At 46.5% G+C, this 18094-nt stretch overlaps 1 protein-coding gene across 1 annotated transcript in view; it reads left to right on the forward strand.

The window, feature by feature from the left end:
• The window catches only part of LOC148474217 (procollagen-lysine,2-oxoglutarate 5-dioxygenase 1-like), a 73275-nt gene extending 56195 nt beyond the window's left edge, over positions 1–17080 (forward strand). Inside the window, exons 3-12 of the mRNA XM_088458922.1 lie at positions 744–856; positions 2100–2263; positions 5286–5398; positions 7165–7228; positions 7362–7459; positions 13704–13805; positions 14553–14687; positions 14823–14944; positions 16748–16852; positions 16951–17080. Coding sequence (XP_088315048.1) covers positions 744–856; positions 2100–2263; positions 5286–5398; positions 7165–7228; positions 7362–7459; positions 13704–13805; positions 14553–14687; positions 14823–14944; positions 16748–16852; positions 16951–17080 — 1146 coding nt within the window. The remainder of the gene's footprint in view (positions 1–743; positions 857–2099; positions 2264–5285; positions 5399–7164; positions 7229–7361; positions 7460–13703; positions 13806–14552; positions 14688–14822; positions 14945–16747; positions 16853–16950) is intronic.
• Positions 17081–18094: the final 1014 nt, after the last annotated feature.

Here is an 18094-nt window from a genome sequence, read left to right on the forward strand (position 1 = left end):
TGCTGGTGATAGATCGCTATCAGTCATTTCCCTGCTGGTGATAGATCGCTATCAGTCATTTCCCTGCTGGTGATAGATCGCTATCAGTCATTTCCCTGCTGGTGATAGATCGCTATCAGTCATTTCCCTGCTGGTGATAGATCGCTATCAGTCATTTCCCTGCCGGTGATAGAATACGATCGCTATCAGTTATGTTTTGAATGAATATAATGTTCGCGTTGCGCATTGTGAGGTTCAGCTGATGCTTGTATATGGCTGTATGTTACTAAGCTGAATATTATGTATGTGATAACTGCAGTGTACATAACTAATTATGCCGTCACATTATTCTCACATGTGGGTATTCGCCCGTGTGTAGTGTTGTACGAATCTATGCGACTGCACCAACCCTACCCGCACGCTTGTTATCCTTTATCGCCATCGGTGCATCGGTCCTATCCTAGGCGCAGGGAATATGTCTGAGAATGCATACGCACATCTCTGCAGAGCCCACAGTTCCTCCGGCTCACCCTGACCGAGCTTTGCCTTAGTAAGAACGCCCGCCCAGCTACGCCCCTTCAGCCGCAAATGGAGAGACGATTGAAAAGCGCAGTATTCTGCATTGCCTGTACTTGCGTAGCCTGGTTCCGGCAAACGCGCTATGAGAAAACATGCAAGATACGCTCCAGAGACGGGCGCACCCTCAGCACCAGACCCTGAGTGTATACTCGTCACTTACGGCTTCTTCTCTCATATGACTGTAGGTGCTGGGCCTCGGGGAAGACTGGCACGGAGACGGGCAGAGAGTGCAGCTGCTAAAGGTCGCTCTGGAGCAATACGCAGATAACGAAGATCTCGTCATCCTCTTCACAGACAGGTATCGGTAACGCACGGTGACTTACACTACACTGGGACACAATAGCTACAGCGTATGCTGCGGCTCATGGCGGCGCTCACACGGCCACTCCGTGCTCTGACCCGCCGCAGCAGACAGCGCAAATGATGCTGTATCCGATAGCAACCAATCTGACTTGAACTGTTCTCTTTCAGTAGGAATTTAGTAAATGAAATCAAATCTCTGATTGGTGACTATTAGTAAGAAACGTGTGCCTCAGTTATGTCACTGGTTTGTAGGCACTGAATAGGCGATAGTGAGCTCACTCTTCATTTGTCTCGGGGAGGGCAGGAACCGCTGGTGACCTGGGGCGTTCCGGTCTGTCTGAGAAGGATTAAACATGATCACACATTGCACAGTCATTCTTACTGGTCTTTATTGAAGCTATGATACTGTGTTTGCCTCTATTGAAGCTGTGATACTGCGTTTGCCTGTATTGAAGCTGTGATACTGTGTTTGCCTTTATTGAAGCTGTGATACTGTGTTTGTCTTTATTGAAGCTGTGATACTGCGTTTGCCTTTATTGAAGCTATGATACTGTGTTTGTCTTTATTGAAGCTGTGATACTGTGTTTGCCTTTATTGAAGCTGTGATACTGTGTTTGTCTTTATTGAAGCTATGATACTGTGTTTGCCTTTATTGAAGCTATGATACTGTGTTTGCCTTTATTGAAGCTATGATACTGTGTTTGCCTTTATTGAAGCTGTGATACTGTGTTTGCCTTTATTGAAGCTATGATACTGTGTTTGCCTTTATTGAAGCTGTGATACTGTGTTTGCCTTTATTGAAGCTGTGATACTGTGTTTGTCTTTATTGAAGCTGTGATACTGTGTTTGCCTTTATTGAAGCTGTGATACTGTGTTTGCCTTTATTGAAGCTGTGATACTGTGTTTGCCTTTATTGAAGCTGTGATACTGTGTTTGTCTTTATTGAAGCTGTGATACTGTGTTTGCCTTTATTGAAGCTGTGATACTGTGTTTGCCTTTATTGAAGCTGTGATACTGTGTTTGTCTTTATTGAAGCTGTGATACTGTGTTTGCCTTTATTGAAGCTGTGATACTGTGTTTGCCTTTATTGAAGCTATGATACTGTGTTTGCCTTTATTGAAGCTATGATACTGTGTTTGCCTTTATTGAAGCTGTGATACTGTGTTTGCCTTTATTGAAGCTATGATACTGTGTTTGCCTTTATTGAAGCTGTGATACTGTGTTTGCCTTTATTGAAGCTATGATACTGTGTTTGCCTCGGGCCCGGCTGAGCTTCTCAAGAAATTCAAGCAAGCTAAAAGTAAAGTGGTTTTCTCTGCGGAAGCCGTGGCTTATCCGGAGAGACGCTTCGAGGCCAAGTACCCATCCGTGAGAGAGGGCAAACGCTTCCTGGGGTCCTCAGGTACGGCTGTGATTGATAATAAGGACAGTTATTATAACCTCCTGATACCCTACAATACAGCTTTAATTAACATGAAAACACATCTTATAATAAAAATGATGTATGAATATTATAATTAGGCCTTCTATCTAAGTGTTCACCTTGAAGCCTTACCAGATGTTGGAAGCCGTGTCCTAGGAGTGATGCGCGGGGGAAATACATTGATAATTCTCATCAGTAAGAGAGCAGCTTCCCACAATCAGACCAGATTTAGGGGCTGCAGCCTAGGGGCCCCACCAGCAGGAGGCATTACTGTACGCTGCTTATCTCTGGCATGGTAACATTAGTGCCCCTGGCTGTACCCGCTGTCAGTGTCTCATGGTATCTGGCAGTAACCTTGTCCCACATGAATCTGGAGCCGCTGTCTCACAGTGACACTTGGTGGTGCCCAGCTCTCTGCACTTCTCCTTGTTGTCAGAGCATGCTGGGATGTGTAGTTCCACACCACCAGAGTGCCGTATGTTGCATACCCCTGCGTTACAGCCTTGTTGGAAGGACGGAGTCGGTAATAAGTTGGCCTATGTAGGGGATGACCCTGGTCCGGAGGGGCCATCACAGTCCGTAGTCCGGCCCTGTCCGCAGTCTGCTCTCTGTCACTACTGATTAATAGCAGATTTATTGGTATCGCACATTACAGCTCACAGGGAAAATGCAGAGATGTAACAGTAACTCATTGTAAAGGTTCAGGTCCTGACTTGTACAGAGCTGACGCACAACCCCCTGTAATCAGATTTATTATATGTATGGATGTCAGGAGCTCATTATTATACGTCCTGTTTATGATCCCTGATGGGAAATAGCTGATGTCATCCGGTAACAACTTCTCTCAATTACACTGTATCAGCATTTCTCCTCATCATGTAATAAAGTGCTGGGGATAAGGTGATTAGTGTCAGCTCCATGTATACTCACTGCCACAGCGTAGTAATGTGCTTTACTGACTGTATACTCACTGCCACAGCGTAGTAATGTGCTTTACTGACTGTGTACTCACTGCCACAGCGTAGTAATGTGCTTTACTGACTGTATACTCACTGCCACAGCGTAGTAATGTGCTTTACTGACTGTATACTCACTGCCACAGCGTAGTAATGTGCTTTACTGACTGTATACTCACTGCCACAGCGTAGTAATGTGCTTTACTGACTGTATACTCACTGCCACAGCGTAGTAATGTGCTTTACTGACTGTATACTCGCTGCCACAACGTAGTAATGTGCTTTACTGACTGTATACTCGCTGCCACAGCGTAGTAATGTGCTTTACTGACTGTATACTCACTGCCACAGCGTAGTAATGTGCTTTACTGACTGTGTACTTACTGCCACAGCATAGTAATGTGCTTTACTGACTGTGTACTTACTGCCACAGCATAGTAATGTGCTTTACTGACTGTATACTCACTGCCACAGCGTAGTAATGTGCTTTACTGATGGTGTACTCACTGCCACAGCGTAGTAATGTGCTTTACTGACTGTATACTCACTGCCACAGCGTAGTAATGTGCTTTACTGACTGTATACTCACTGCCACAGCGTAGTAATGTGCTTTACTGACTGTATACTCACTGCCACAGCGTAGTAATGTGCTTTACTGACTGTATACTCACTGCCACAGCGTAGTAATGTGATTTACTGACGGTGTACTCACTGCCACAGCGTAGTAATGTGATTTACTGACGGTGTACTCACTGCCACAGCGTAGTAATGTGATTTACTGACTGTATACTCACTGCCACAGCGTAGTAATGTGATTTACTGACGGTGTACTCACTGCCACAGCGTAGTAATGTGCTTTACTGACTGTGTACTCACTGCCACATCGTAGTAATGTGCTTTACTGACTGTGTACTCACTGCCACAGCGTAGTAATGTGATTTACTGACTGTATACTCACTGCCACAGCGTAGTAATGTGCTTTACTGACTGTATACTCACTGCCACAGCGTAGTAATGTGATTTACTGACGGTGTACTCACTGCCACAGCGTAGTAATGTGCTTTACTGACTGTATACTCACTGCCACAGCGTAGTAATGTGATTTACTGACGGTGTACTCACTGCCACAGCGTAGTAATGTGATTTACTGACGGTGTACTCACTGCCACAGCGTAGTAATGTGATTTACTGACGGTGTACTCACTGCCACAGCATAGTAATGTGATTTACTGACTGTATACTCACTGCCACAGCGTAGTAATGTGATTTACTGACGGTGTACTCACTGCCACAGCGTAGTAATGTGCTTTACTGACTGTGTACTCACTGCCACAGCGTAGTAATGTGCTTTACTGACTGTATACTCGCTGCCACAGCGTAGTAATGTGCTTTACTGACTGTATACTCACTGCCACAGCGTAGTAATGTGCTTTACTGACGGTGTACTCACTGCCACAGCGTAGTAATGTGCTTTACTGACGGTGTACTCACTGCCACAGCGTAGTAATGTGCTTTACTGACTGTGTAGTGCATGTACACACTGTTGGTGATGGCTGTTAGCGTACTGATGGGAAGCGGGCGCACTGCAGACGCTCTGTATACAGGGTAATAGACGCATTTATATGCCAGTTTGGGAGCCGCATACATTACACACTACTTACTTCCAGCTCCGCCTCGGCCCCATGGCTATAAGCTGTATTAGACACGTGATTGGGTTTGCCGGAGAATGTTCTGGTATGGCCGGGGATCCTGATGGGGAACTCTGGTGACACAGCCCTAGTCCTCCTCATTGTATTACATGTAACGTGTACCTGCCATGGATCCACTCCCTGCCCCAGTGCTCCCAGTACAGATACTAGACGGCCAGAGCTGAGTTATACAGCAGTAAGGAGAGGGACAGATGCTGCAGCTGTAGGTAATTAGAGAGTTACTGGTGTACAGCTGCCCTTAAGCAATCCCCATTTTTATTGCTTTACGACTGTATAACTTCACAAACCGCTTCTGGTGCTGAACATTTTATAACTTCTTCCCCTTCCCGTCCACAGCTTTTATAGGCTACGCTGCACATCTGCACAAACTAACAGCGGACTGGAGTGGGGCCGATGGCGACAGCGACCAGCTGTTCTACACCAACATCTTCTTAGACCCAGTAAAAAGAGTAAGTGAGGTGTCCAGGCTAATCCTTACACCCGTCGCGGCTGCTGTGATTCAGTGACCACTGGCCTTGGAAAAATCCAGATGAGTCCCGAATGAACCTTATTCAGCATTTCTAAGTGTTCAACAAGTATCAGTCATATAATGAGGGCGATAGTTTGGTATAGGAAAAGGATTCCACAGTGCTTCATGAGGACTAGGTCACATAGTGATACCGTGTGGTGCTTCCTGAGGACTATGTCACCTAGTGATACCATGAGATGCTTCCTGAGGACTAGGTCACATAGTGATACCATGTGGTGCTTCCTGAGGACTATGTCACCTAGTGATACCATGTGGTGCTTCCTGAGGACTAGGTCACCTAGTGATACCATGTGGTGCTTCCTGACCATGTGGTGCTTCCTGAGGACTAGATCACCTAGTGAAACCATGTGGTGCATCCTTAGGACTAGGTCACCTAGTGATACCATGTGGTCCTTCCTGAGGACTAGGTCACCTAGTGATACCATGTGGTGCTTCCTGAGGACTAGGTCACCTAGTGATACCATGTGGTGCTTCCTGACCATGTGGTGCTTCCTGAGGACTAGATCACCTAGTGAAACCATGTGGTGCTTCCTTAGGACTAGGTCACCTAGTGATACCATGTGGTGCTTCCTGAGGACTAGGTCACCTAGTGATACCATGTGGTGCTTCCTGAGGACTAGGTCACCTAGTGATACCATGTGGTGCTTCCTGAGGACTAGGTCACATAGTGATACCATGTGGTGCTTCCTGACCATGTGGTGCTTCCTGAGGACTAGATCACCTAGTGAAACCATGTGGTGCTTCCTTAGGACTAGGTCACCTAGTGATACCATGTGGTGCTTCCTGAGGACTAGGTCACATAGTGATACCATGTAGTGCTTCCTGAGGACTAGGTCACATAGTGATACCATGAGGTGCTTCATGAGGACTAGATCACCTAGTGAAACCATGTGGTGCATCCTTAGGACTAGGTCACCTAGTGATACCATGTGGTGCTTCCTGAGGACTAGGTCACATAGTGATACCATGTGGTGCTTCCTGAGGACTATGTCACGTAGTGATACCATGTGGTGCTTCCTGAGGACTAGATCACCTAGTGAAACCATGTGGTGCTTCCTTAGGACTAGGTCACCTAGTGATACCATGTGGTGCTTCCTGAGGACTAGGTCACCTAGTGATACCATGTGGTGCTTCCTGAGGACTAGGTCACATAGTGATACCATGTGGTGCTTCCTGACCATGTGGTGCTTCCTGAGGACTAGATCACCTAGTGAAACCATGTGGTGCTTCCTGAGGACTAGGTCACCTAGTGATACCATGTGGTGCTTCCTGAGGACTAGGTCACCTAGTGATACCATGTGGTGCTTCCTGAGGACTAGGTCACATAGTGATACCTTGTGGTGCTTCCTGAGGACTATTTCAGCTAAGTTATTCAACCACTCTCCCAGTTTTCCCATATTCTAGATAATACAGATTTTCCCCACTAATAGCCGCATTATTGTGCTATTACGATTCTGTACCATTGTGCGTTTGTATAGTCTTACACATGGTAAATGGCGAATAAAGACGAATCCGATAACTCTGCAATCTCAATCTTTGTCCCTACTGCGCAATCTATGGGGATTTTTAAGTGTAATAAAAGTAAAATGTTCCTGCACCAGTGAATATAATGTGCTCATTAATAAATGTCTCTGACGTCATTCCATAATGTGATTTGCCATGTTTTATATTTTCTTTCTTATTAAGGAGAAGATTAACATCACCATAGATCACCGATGCCGGATCTTCCAGAATCTCCACGGCTCGGTGGGTGAGTATAACGTTCTCCATAGTGAGCAATAATACAGATGTCTGCGGCACAAGGCGCGTCTCTGTCCTGGGGATTGGAGGCTAGCACTCCTTCCTGTAGCGTTGTGACCTAACAGCCTTTATTTCCCTCCCAGGGGATGTGGTATTAAAATTTGAGAACGGGAGAGTGAGAGCCCGGAACCTGGCCTATGACACACTTCCTGTGCTAATAAACGGGAATGGCCCAACCAAGGTAAGGAGACCGAGCCGCCTCCGAGCTCTAACACTACGCTGACAGAATTTACGTTTGTTACATAGACAATGCATCCAATCCTCTGTCAGACTACCTAGCGCCTGTATTTCCTGCTTTTCTCCATCTCTGGTGGGTCAGGTTTATAGAGAACTCTGTGTATACCAGACTCCCTGTAACTCTTCACTGCAGCGCCTGGGCGGGGCATTGCGGCGCCAGCGCCTGGGCGCGCCGTCAGCGACTGGGCGTCGCGGCGTCAGCGCCTGGGCGGGACGTCGCGGCGTCAGCGCCTGGGCGGGGCGTCGCGGCGGCTACGCCTGCATCGCCCTCCAGATAGGGCCACCTGCCAATTTGCTGGCATCACCAGAGATATTCCAGCTATTGTGAGAAATACTTGTAAATGCTGATTAATAGTCTGGTCCAGCCCTAGGCAGTGACTCTCCATGTGTTGTGGAACTACATGTTCCAGCATGCCCTGCCATACAAGCAGCAGTGAAATGTAGTTCTACAATAACCGCTGGCCTCAGGTCTAGAAAGGAGAAAGATACTAGATGGATGTCAGATAGAACCTTTTATATCTGTGAAATGCTTTAGAAAGAGCATGGAGCATTGTACTGTGTGATAAGCGTATGTTACTGTCTGACCTCTGCCCGTCCCTCTGTACAGTAATGGAGTATTGTGCTGTGTGATAAGCGTATGTTACTGTCTGTCCCCTGCCCGTCCCTCTGTACAGTAATGGAGTATTGTACTGTGTGATAAGCGTATGTTACTGTCTGACCCCTGACCGTCCCTGTGTACAGTAATGGAGTATTGTGCTGTGTGATAAGCGTATGTTACTGTCTGACCTCTGCCCGTCACTCTGTACAGTAATGGAGTATTGTACTGTGTGATAAGCGTATGTTACTGTCTGACCTCTGCCCGTCCCTGTGTACAGTAATGGAGTATTGTACTGTGTGATAAGCGTATGTTACTGTCTGACCTCTGCCCGTCCCTCTGTACAGTAATGGTGGCTTGTACTGTGTGATAAGCGTATGTTACTGTCTGACCCCTGACCGTCCCTCTGTACAGTAATGGAGCATTGTACTGTGTGATAAGCGTATGTTACTGTCTGACCCCTGACCGTCCCTGTGTACAGTAATGGTATTGTGCTGTGTGATAAGCGTATGTTACTGTCTGACCTCTGCCCGTCCCTCTGTACAGTAATGGAGTATTGTGCTGTGTGATAAGCGTATGTTACTGTCTGTCCCCTGCCCGTCCCTCTGTACAGTAATGGAGTATTGTACTGTGTGATAAGCGTATGTTACTGTCTGACCCCTGACCGTCCCTGTGTACAGTAATGGAGTATTGTGCTGTGTGATAAGCGTATGTTACTGTCTGACCTCTGCCCGTCCCTCTGTACAGTAATGGAGCATTGTACTGTGTGATAAGCGTATGTTACTGTCTGACCTCTGCCCGTCCCTGTGTACAGTAATGGAGTATTGTACTGTGTGATAAGCGTATGTTACTGTCTGACCCCTGACCGTCCCTGTGTACAGTAATGGAGTATTGTGCTGTGTGATAAGCGTATGTTACTGTCTGACCTCTGCCCGTCCCTCTGTACAGTAATGGAGCATTGTACTGTGTGATAAGCGTATGTTACTGTCTGACCTCTGCCCGTCCCTCTGTACAGTAATGGAGTATTGTACTGTGTGATAAGCGTATGTTACTGTCTGACCCCTGACCGTCCCTGTGTACAGTAATGGAGTATTGTGCTGTGTGATAAGCGTATGTTACTGTCTGACCTCTGCCCGTCCCTCTGTACAGTAATGGAGCATTGTACTGTGTGATAAGCGTATGTTACTGTCTGACCTCTGCCCGTCCCTGTGTACAGTAATGGAGTATTGTACTGTGTGATAAGCGTATGTTACTGTCTGACCTCTGCCCGTCCCTCTGTACAGTAATGGTGGCTTGTACTGTGTGATGAGCGTATGTTACTGTCTGACCCCTGACCGTCCCTCTGTACAGTAATGGAGCATTGTACTGTGTGATAAGCGTATGTTACTGTCTGACCCCTGACCGTCCCTGTGTACAGTAATGGAGTATTGTGCTGTGTGATAAGCGTATGTTACTGTCTGACCTCTGCCCGTCCCTCTGTACAGTAATGGAGCATTGTACTGTGTGATAAGCGTATGTTACTGTCTGACCTCTGCCCGTCCCTGTGTACAGTAATGGAGTATTGTACTGTGTGATAAGCGTATGTTACTGTCTGACCTCTGCCCGTCCCTCTGTACAGTAATGGAGTATTGTACTGTGTGATAAGCGTATGTTACTGTCTGACCTCTGCCCGTCCCTCTGTACAGTAATGGAGTATTGTACTGTGTGATAAGCGTATGTTACTGTCTGACCCCTGACCGTCCCTCTGTATAGTAATGGAGTATTGTGCTGTGTGATAAGCGTATGTTACTGTCTGTCCCCTGCCCGTCCCTCTGTACAGTAATGGAGTATTGTACTGTGTGATAAGCGTATGTTACTGTCTGACCCCTGACCGTCCCTCTGTACAGTAATGGAGTATTGTACTGTGTGATAAGCGTATGTTACTGTCTGACCCCTGACCGTCCCTCTGTACAGTAATGGAGTATTGTACTGTGTGATAAGCGTATGTTACTGTCTGACCCCTGACCGTCCCTCTGTACAGTAATGGAGTATTGTGCTGTGTGATAAGCGTATGTTACTGTCTGACCCCTGACCGTCCCTCTGTACAGTAATGGAGTATTGTGCTGTGTGATAAGCGTATGTTACTGTCTGACCCCTGACCGTCCCTCTGTACAGTAATGGAGTATTGTGCTGTGTGATAAGCGTATGTTACTGTCTGTCCCCTGACCGTCCCTCTGTACAGTAATGGAGTATTGTGCTGTGTGATAAGCGTATGTTACTGTCTGTCCCCTGACCGTCCCTCTGTACAGTAATGGAGTATTGTGCTGTGTGATAAGTGTATGTTACTGTCTGACCTCTGCCCGTCCCTCTGTACAGTAATGGAGTATTGTGCTGTGTGATAAGCGTATGTTACTGTCTGACCCCTGCCCGTCCCTCTGTACAGTAATGGAGTATTGTACTGTGTGATAAGCGTATGTTACTGTCTGACCCCTGCCCGTCCCTCTGTACAGTAATGGAGTATTGTACTGTGTGATAAGCGTATGTTACTGTCTGACCCTCTGTACAGTAATGGAGTATTGTGCTGTGTGATAAGCGTATATTACTGTCTGATCCCTGCCCATCCCTCTGTACAGTAATGGAGTATTGTACTGTGTGATAAGCGTATGTTACTGTCTGACCCCTGCCCGTCCCTCTGTACAGTAATGGAGTATTGTACTGTGTGATAAGCGTATGTTACTGTCTGACCCCTGCCCGTCCCTCTGTACAGTAATGGAGTATTGTACTGTGTGATAAGCGTATGTTACTGTCTGACCCTCTGTACAGTAATGGAGTATTGTACTGTGTGATAAGCGTATGTTACTGTCTGACCCCTGCCCGTCCCTCTGTACAGTAATGGAGTATTGTACTGTGTGATAAGCGTATGTTACTGTCTGACCCTCTGTACAGTAATGGAGTATTGTGCTGTGTGATAAGCGTATGTTACTGTCTGATCCCTGCCCATCCCTCTGTACAGTAATGGAGTATTGTACTGTGTGATAAGCGTATGTTACTGTCTGACCCCTGCCCGTCCCTCTGTACAGTAATGGAGCATTGTACTGTGTGATAAGCGTATGTTACTGTCTGACCTCTGCCCGTCCTTGTGTACAGTAATGGAGTATTGTACTGTGTGATAAGCGTATGTTACTGTCTGACCCCTGACCGTCCCTGTGTACAGTAATGGAGTATTGTGCTGTGTGATAAGCGTATGTTACTGTCTGACCTCTGCCCGTCCCTCTGTACAGTAATGGAGCATTGTACTGTGTGATAAGCGTATGTTACTGTCTGACCTCTGCCCGTCCCTCTGTACAGTAATGGAGTATTGTACTGTGTGATAAGCGTATGTTACTGTCTGACCCCTGACCGTCCCTGTGTACAGTAATGGAGTATTGTGCTGTGTGATAAGCGTATGTTACTGTCTGACCTCTGCCCGTCCCTCTGTACAGTAATGGAGCATTGTACTGTGTGATAAGCGTATGTTACTGTCTGACCTCTGCCCGTCCCTGTGTACAGTAATGGAGTATTGTACTGTGTGATAAGCGTATGTTACTGTCTGACCTCTGCCCGTCCCTCTGTACAGTAATGGTGGCTTGTACTGTGTGATGAGCGTATGTTACTGTCTGACCCCTGACCGTCCCTCTGTACAGTAATGGAGCATTGTACTGTGTGATAAGCGTATGTTACTGTCTGACCCCTGACCGTCCCTGTGTACAGTAATGGAGTATTGTGCTGTGTGATAAGCGTATGTTACTGTCTGACCTCTGCCCGTCCCTCTGTACAGTAATGGAGCATTGTACTGTGTGATAAGCGTATGTTACTGTCTGACCTCTGCCCGTCCCTGTGTACAGTAATGGAGTATTGTACTGTGTGATAAGCGTATGTTACTGTCTGACCTCTGCCCGTCCCTCTGTACAGTAATGGAGTATTGTACTGTGTGATAAGCGTATGTTACTGTCTGACCTCTGCCCGTCCCTCTGTACAGTAATGGAGTATTGTACTGTGTGATAAGCGTATGTTACTGTCTGACCCCTGACCGTCCCTCTGTATAGTAATGGAGTATTGTGCTGTGTGATAAGCGTATGTTACTGTCTGTCCCCTGCCCGTCCCTCTGTACAGTAATGGAGTATTGTACTGTGTGATAAGCGTATGTTACTGTCTGACCCCTGACCGTCCCTCTGTACAGTAATGGAGTATTGTACTGTGTGATAAGCGTATGTTACTGTCTGACCCCTGACCGTCCCTCTGTACAGTAATGGAGTATTGTACTGTGTGATAAGCGTATGTTACTGTCTGACCCCTGACCGTCCCTCTGTACAGTAATGGAGTATTGTGCTGTGTGATAAGCGTATGTTACTGTCTGACCCCTGCCCGTCCCTCTGTACAGTAATGGAGTATTGTGCTGTGTGATAAGCGTATGTTACTGTCTGACCCCTGACCGTCCCTCTGTACAGTAATGGAGTATTGTGCTGTGTGATAAGCGTATGTTACTGTCTGTCCCCTGACCGTCCCTCTGTACAGTAATGGAGTATTGTGCTGTGTGATAAGCGTATGTTACTGTCTGTCCCCTGACCGTCCCTCTGTACAGTAATGGAGTATTGTGCTGTGTGATAAGTGTATGTTACTGTCTGACCTCTGCCCGTCCCTCTGTACAGTAATGGAGTATTGTGCTGTGTGATAAGCGTATGTTACTGTCTGACCCCTGCCCGTCCCTCTGTACAGTAATGGAGTATTGTACTGTGTGATAAGCGTATGTTACTGTCTGACCCCTGCCCGTCCCTCTGTACAGTAATGGAGTATTGTACTGTGTGATAAGCGTATGTTACTGTCTGACCCTCTGTACAGTAATGGAGTATTGTGCTGTGTGATAAGCGTATATTACTGTCTGATCCCTGCCCATCCCTCTGTACAGTAATGGAGTATTGTACTGTGTGATAAGCGTATGTTACTGTCTGACCCCTGCCCGTCCCTCTGTACAGTAATGGAGTATTGTACTGTGTGATAAGCGTATGTTACTGTCTGACCCCTGCCCGTCTCTCTGTACAGTAATGGAGTATTGTACTGTGTGATAAGCGTATGTTACTGTCTGACCCTCTGTACAGTAATGGAGTATTGTACTGTGTGATAAGCGTATGTTACTGTCTGACCCCTGCCCGTCCCTCTGTACAGTAATGGAGTATTGTACTGTGTGATAAGCGTATGTTACTGTCTGACCCTCTGTACAGTAATGGAGTATTGTGCTGTGTGATAAGCGTATGTTACTGTCTGATCCCTGCCCATCCCTCTGTACAGTAATGGAGTATTGTACTGTGTGATAAGCGTATGTTACTGTCTGACCCCTGCCCGTCCCTCTGTACAGTAATGGAGTATTGTGCTGTGTGATAAGCGTATGTTACTGTCTGACCTCTGCCCGTCCCTCTGTACAGTAATGGAGTATTGTACTGTGTGATAAGCGTATGTTACTGTCTGATCCCTGCCCGTCCCTCTGTACAGTAATGGTATTGTGCTGTGTGATAAGCGTATGTTACTGTCTGACCTCTGCCCGTCCCTCTGTACTGAGCTCTCATTCTTCTCTTCTCAGCTTCTTATGAACTACCTGGGAAATTACGTCCCCCGCGTGTGGACCTTTGAGACCGGCTGCGTCATATGTGAAGAAGGCCTGAGAAGCCTGGCAGGACTGAAGGTATAACAGCCGGATTTCTGGTTACCTGTCATTACTGTCACCTACTGTTCGCTCTTTATATATCCTATTACTAAAGAGGTAACATAGTTATTTCTTTATTAAAAAAAATAAATATCTATATATATATACACACACACACATATAATATATATTTATATATTATATGTGTGGATTTAGATATAGATTTTTTTTTTTATGCGTATTTGCACCAAAGTCTGCTTGCTGAGATAAATCCCCCTGGTCTCTAGTGGAGCCGCAGTTGTCCTGCTGTAGCTTTCGCTTGTCCTCTCCATGTGCTGCATAGCAGGAGGCGGCTGTATTGTCACCTATTAGTGTATAGGGGTGATTACAGGTCAGAGAGAATGAATGTATAAGGATATGACCGCGGGAGGCTGACTGCTGTGCACGGCGCTCGTGGAGTCGCATTGCACTTACACACACGGCAAATACAAGGTAATATATGTACTGTACATTAAGGCATATACATTCACATGAGGCTTCAGGTGGTACTTTGTACAAGACAAAGCTGTTACTGTATCCTGAAATGAAGATCCGGGTTTATTCCTGGGTGATGCCAGCTGAGCCTCAGTATTTGATGATATTCCTTATTTTCTAGATATAAAAGTTTAGTCCTTTTCTGTCCACCTCTGCACTTTAGTCCCCTCCATTCTCCGTACATCTCACCAACTCCCATAGACTGCCCAGGAACCCCGGCCCTAACACGCTTCTGTCCTTGGGTTTTGGTAGACCGATGACTCCTTCCCGCTGGTTGTAGTTGGCATCTTCATCGAGCAGCCAACTCCATTTGTTTCTGAGTTCTTCAAACGACTCCATAACCTGCAGTATCCAAAGAGCCGGGTCCAGCTTTACATCGCCAACCATGTAAGTAGAACGTCCTTGCAGTAGAGATGACCCACCGCTCAGGTGGTGATGAGATGGCACATAGGCTGTGCCCGGTCTGTGTACCGTGGAGATGCGAGGGGGCAATCTATAACCCGTTGTGTCCTCTGCACCCAGGAGCCTCATCACCAGCGGCACGTGGAGAGATTCCTGCAGGAGCACAGCTCGGAGTACAACGCTGTGAAGACACCGGGGACGGACCAGACCTCTAATTTTGCAGACGCCCGTAATGCTGGAATGTACGTTTTAACATTTGACATGTTTATAGGTATTTTATGCCTAACCTAAGGGCACATGTGTGTTGCAGGATTTGTGCCCTGCTGAATTCACAATTCCAGTAAGGGGGAATCCTCATCGCCGTTGCATAAAACGTAGCACATTTCTCTTTAGCAGAATATCGTTTTATCGTTCTCCTTTTTCTGCTTTTATTTCCGGTCATTAAAGGGGGTCGTCTGCTTTTGGGAACCCCTGTAAAAGTATTCCACACACCCTGGCCCTTACTTACTAAGCAATGTACAGCCCAGACACAACCCAAAGTTCTCTCTGGGGCCGCAGTGCACCTGCATTTGCGGAGGAGCAGACGTTTGTACCGGCCAATAGGGGAAGACGGACGGAGCGAGGGTGCGACATACGGGGCAACGCATCAATGGGTCTACATTTGCAGAGCATCTATAAGATTTAATCTCGTGATTTGATATTACTGATATGAGATAATGGAGGGGTCATATTTAGGGGTGTTCCTTTCTGTGTGGATTGGTGCACAATTATTTGTATGCGTTCGTACGCCGTTGCAGGGGCGTTCATAAATTAGCCACTGTGATGCCATACACATTGTGAGGTCTGATGGCGTGCGTGGTTGTTAGTAATTCCTGAGTAAGGTCAGAGCCTGTGTAAGATGTCGCGGACCGGGGGAAAAATGTAATAGGGTGAGCGTTTAGAAAATGTGACTTTAGCAGTAACCTCTCATACTTTTTAAACTCGCCCAATGTAATAGAGCCTGAGAACATGGAAACTCGCCCAATGTAATAGAGACAGAGAACATGGAAACTCGCCCAATGTAATAGAGACAGAGAACATGGAAACTCGCCCAATGTAATAGAGCCTGAGAACATGGAAACTCCCCCAATGTAATAGAGACAGAGAACATGGAAACTCGCCCAATGTAATAGAGCCCGAGAACATGGAAACTCGCCCAATGTAATAGAGACAGAGAACATGGAAACTCGCCCAATGTAATAGAGCCCGAGAACATGGAAACTCCCCCAATGTAATAGAGATAGAGAACATGGAAACTCCCCCAATGTAATAGAGCCCGAGAACATGGAAACTCCCCCAATGTAATAGAGATAGAGAACATGGAAACTCCCCCAATGTAATAGAGACAGAGAACATACAAACTCACCCAATGTAATAGAGACAGAGAACATGGAAACTCGCCCAATGTAATAGAGTCAGAGAACATACAAACTCGTCCAATGTAATAGTCTGAGAACATACAAACTCGTCCAATGTAATAGTCTGAGAACATACAAACTCGTCCAATGTAATAGTCTGAGAACATACAAACTCCCCCAATGTAATAGATCCCCAGAACATACAAGCTCCCCCAATGTAATAGATCCCCAGAACATACAAACTCGCATGTTTTTAGACTCCAAAAACTCTCACGATTTAAAATCTCATCCAGATATTTTCCATTTTGAAGATAAAACTGGACCAATGTGAGAGGTTACTGCTAAACTCTCACATTTCCTACACTCTCACCCTAATACATTTGGCCCCAGGTCTCAACTAATACTTCGCATTTGCACTTACCAGTTGGGCGCCAGGACACGTCTGCCAATGTAAAAAAAAGTCAAACACACAATTGTGGCACATTTCTAAGGACGGCCTGCTGTCCCCTCACGTGAGCCATTAATGGGCCTAGACCCAGTGGTGTCTTGGCAGACGAGCAGAAAAGTTTGGTATAATGAGAGGTTGCAGTCTTGGTCCCGTCTCCTGAGCGTGTTGAGCAGGTCTCTGACATTTCCTGTCCTTCCCAGGGATATGTGCCGCCAGGACCCACACTGTGAGTATTACTTCTCCATCGATGTCCAGGTGGTTCTGAAAAATTCCAGCATTCTACGGAGCCTCATAGAACAAAACAAGTACGTAGCGATCGGACCTCTCTGCCCGTACATAACGTATGTCTGACGCCCTCACTTACAGCTGAGACCATGCTGACGGGTGTGTTTCTGATTCCCAGGTCAGTCATTGCCCCCATGGTGAGCCGCATTCAGGATCTGTGGTCTAACTTTTGGGGTGCATTGAGTACGGATGGGTACTATGCTCGGTCGGAGGATTACATAGACATCGTTCACAGACGGCGAATGTGAGTCCATTACTACTGAGATACGGCAATTTGTAATCCCAACATGCTGTAATGTTACATTCATAGATTGGAATCCATCACTGGGCCTGATTCAGCAAGAACGCAGTTGCTAATACGCACTCAGTCGGCTGATTGTTGCATTTTGCGTATGCGTCGCAGTGCGCAAACTAGCCATTGCGATCCGGACTTCAGACCCCTCGCAGAGTGATTGACAGGAAGTGCCATTTATGGCTGGTGAGGGGGAGGGGAAAGCAGGCGCGCCAGTGCGTTCGTACGCCGTTGCAGGGGCGTTCATAAATTAGCCACTGTGATGCCATACACATTGTGAGGTCTGATGGCGTGCGTGGTTGTTAGTAATTCCTGAGTAAGGTCAGAGCCTGTGTAAGTGTGTGTGATGCTGTGATGTTACTCCATGTTACTGATGGTATCTCAGTCTTGTGTAATCACTGTGTGTGATGAGATTAGTAATTCCTGAGTAAGGTCAGAGCCTGTGTAAGTGTGTGTGAGGATGTGATGGTACTCCATGTTACTGATGGTGTCTCAGTCTTGTGTAATCACTGTGTGTGATGAGGTTATAGTAATTCCTGAGTAAGGTCAGACCCTGTGTAAGTGTGTGTGAGGCTGTGATGGTTCTCCATGTTACTGATGGTGTCTCAGTCTTGTGTAATCACTGTGTGTGATGAGGTTAGTAATTCCTGAGTAAGGTCAGAGCCTGTGTAAGTGTGTGTGAGGCTGTGATGGTACTCCATGTTACTGATGGTATCTCAGTCTTGTGTAATCACTGTGTGTGATGAGGTTATAGTAATTCCTGAGTAAGGTCAGAGCCTGTGTAAGTGTATGTGAGGATGTGATGGTACTCCATGTTACTGATGGTGTCTCAGTCTTGTGTAGTCACTGTGTGTGATGAGGTTAGTAATTCCTGAGTAAGGTCAGAGCCTGTGTAAGTGTGTGTGATGCTGTGATGGTACTCCATGTTACTGATGGTATCTCAGTCTTGTGTAATCACTGCGTGTGATGA

The sequence above is a fragment of the Taudactylus pleione genome, unplaced genomic scaffold (genome assembly GCF_031769625.1).
Source record: "Taudactylus pleione unplaced genomic scaffold, aTauple2 ptg000872l, whole genome shotgun sequence".
NCBI classification, from domain to species: Eukaryota; Metazoa; Chordata; class Amphibia; order Anura; family Myobatrachidae; genus Taudactylus; species Taudactylus pleione.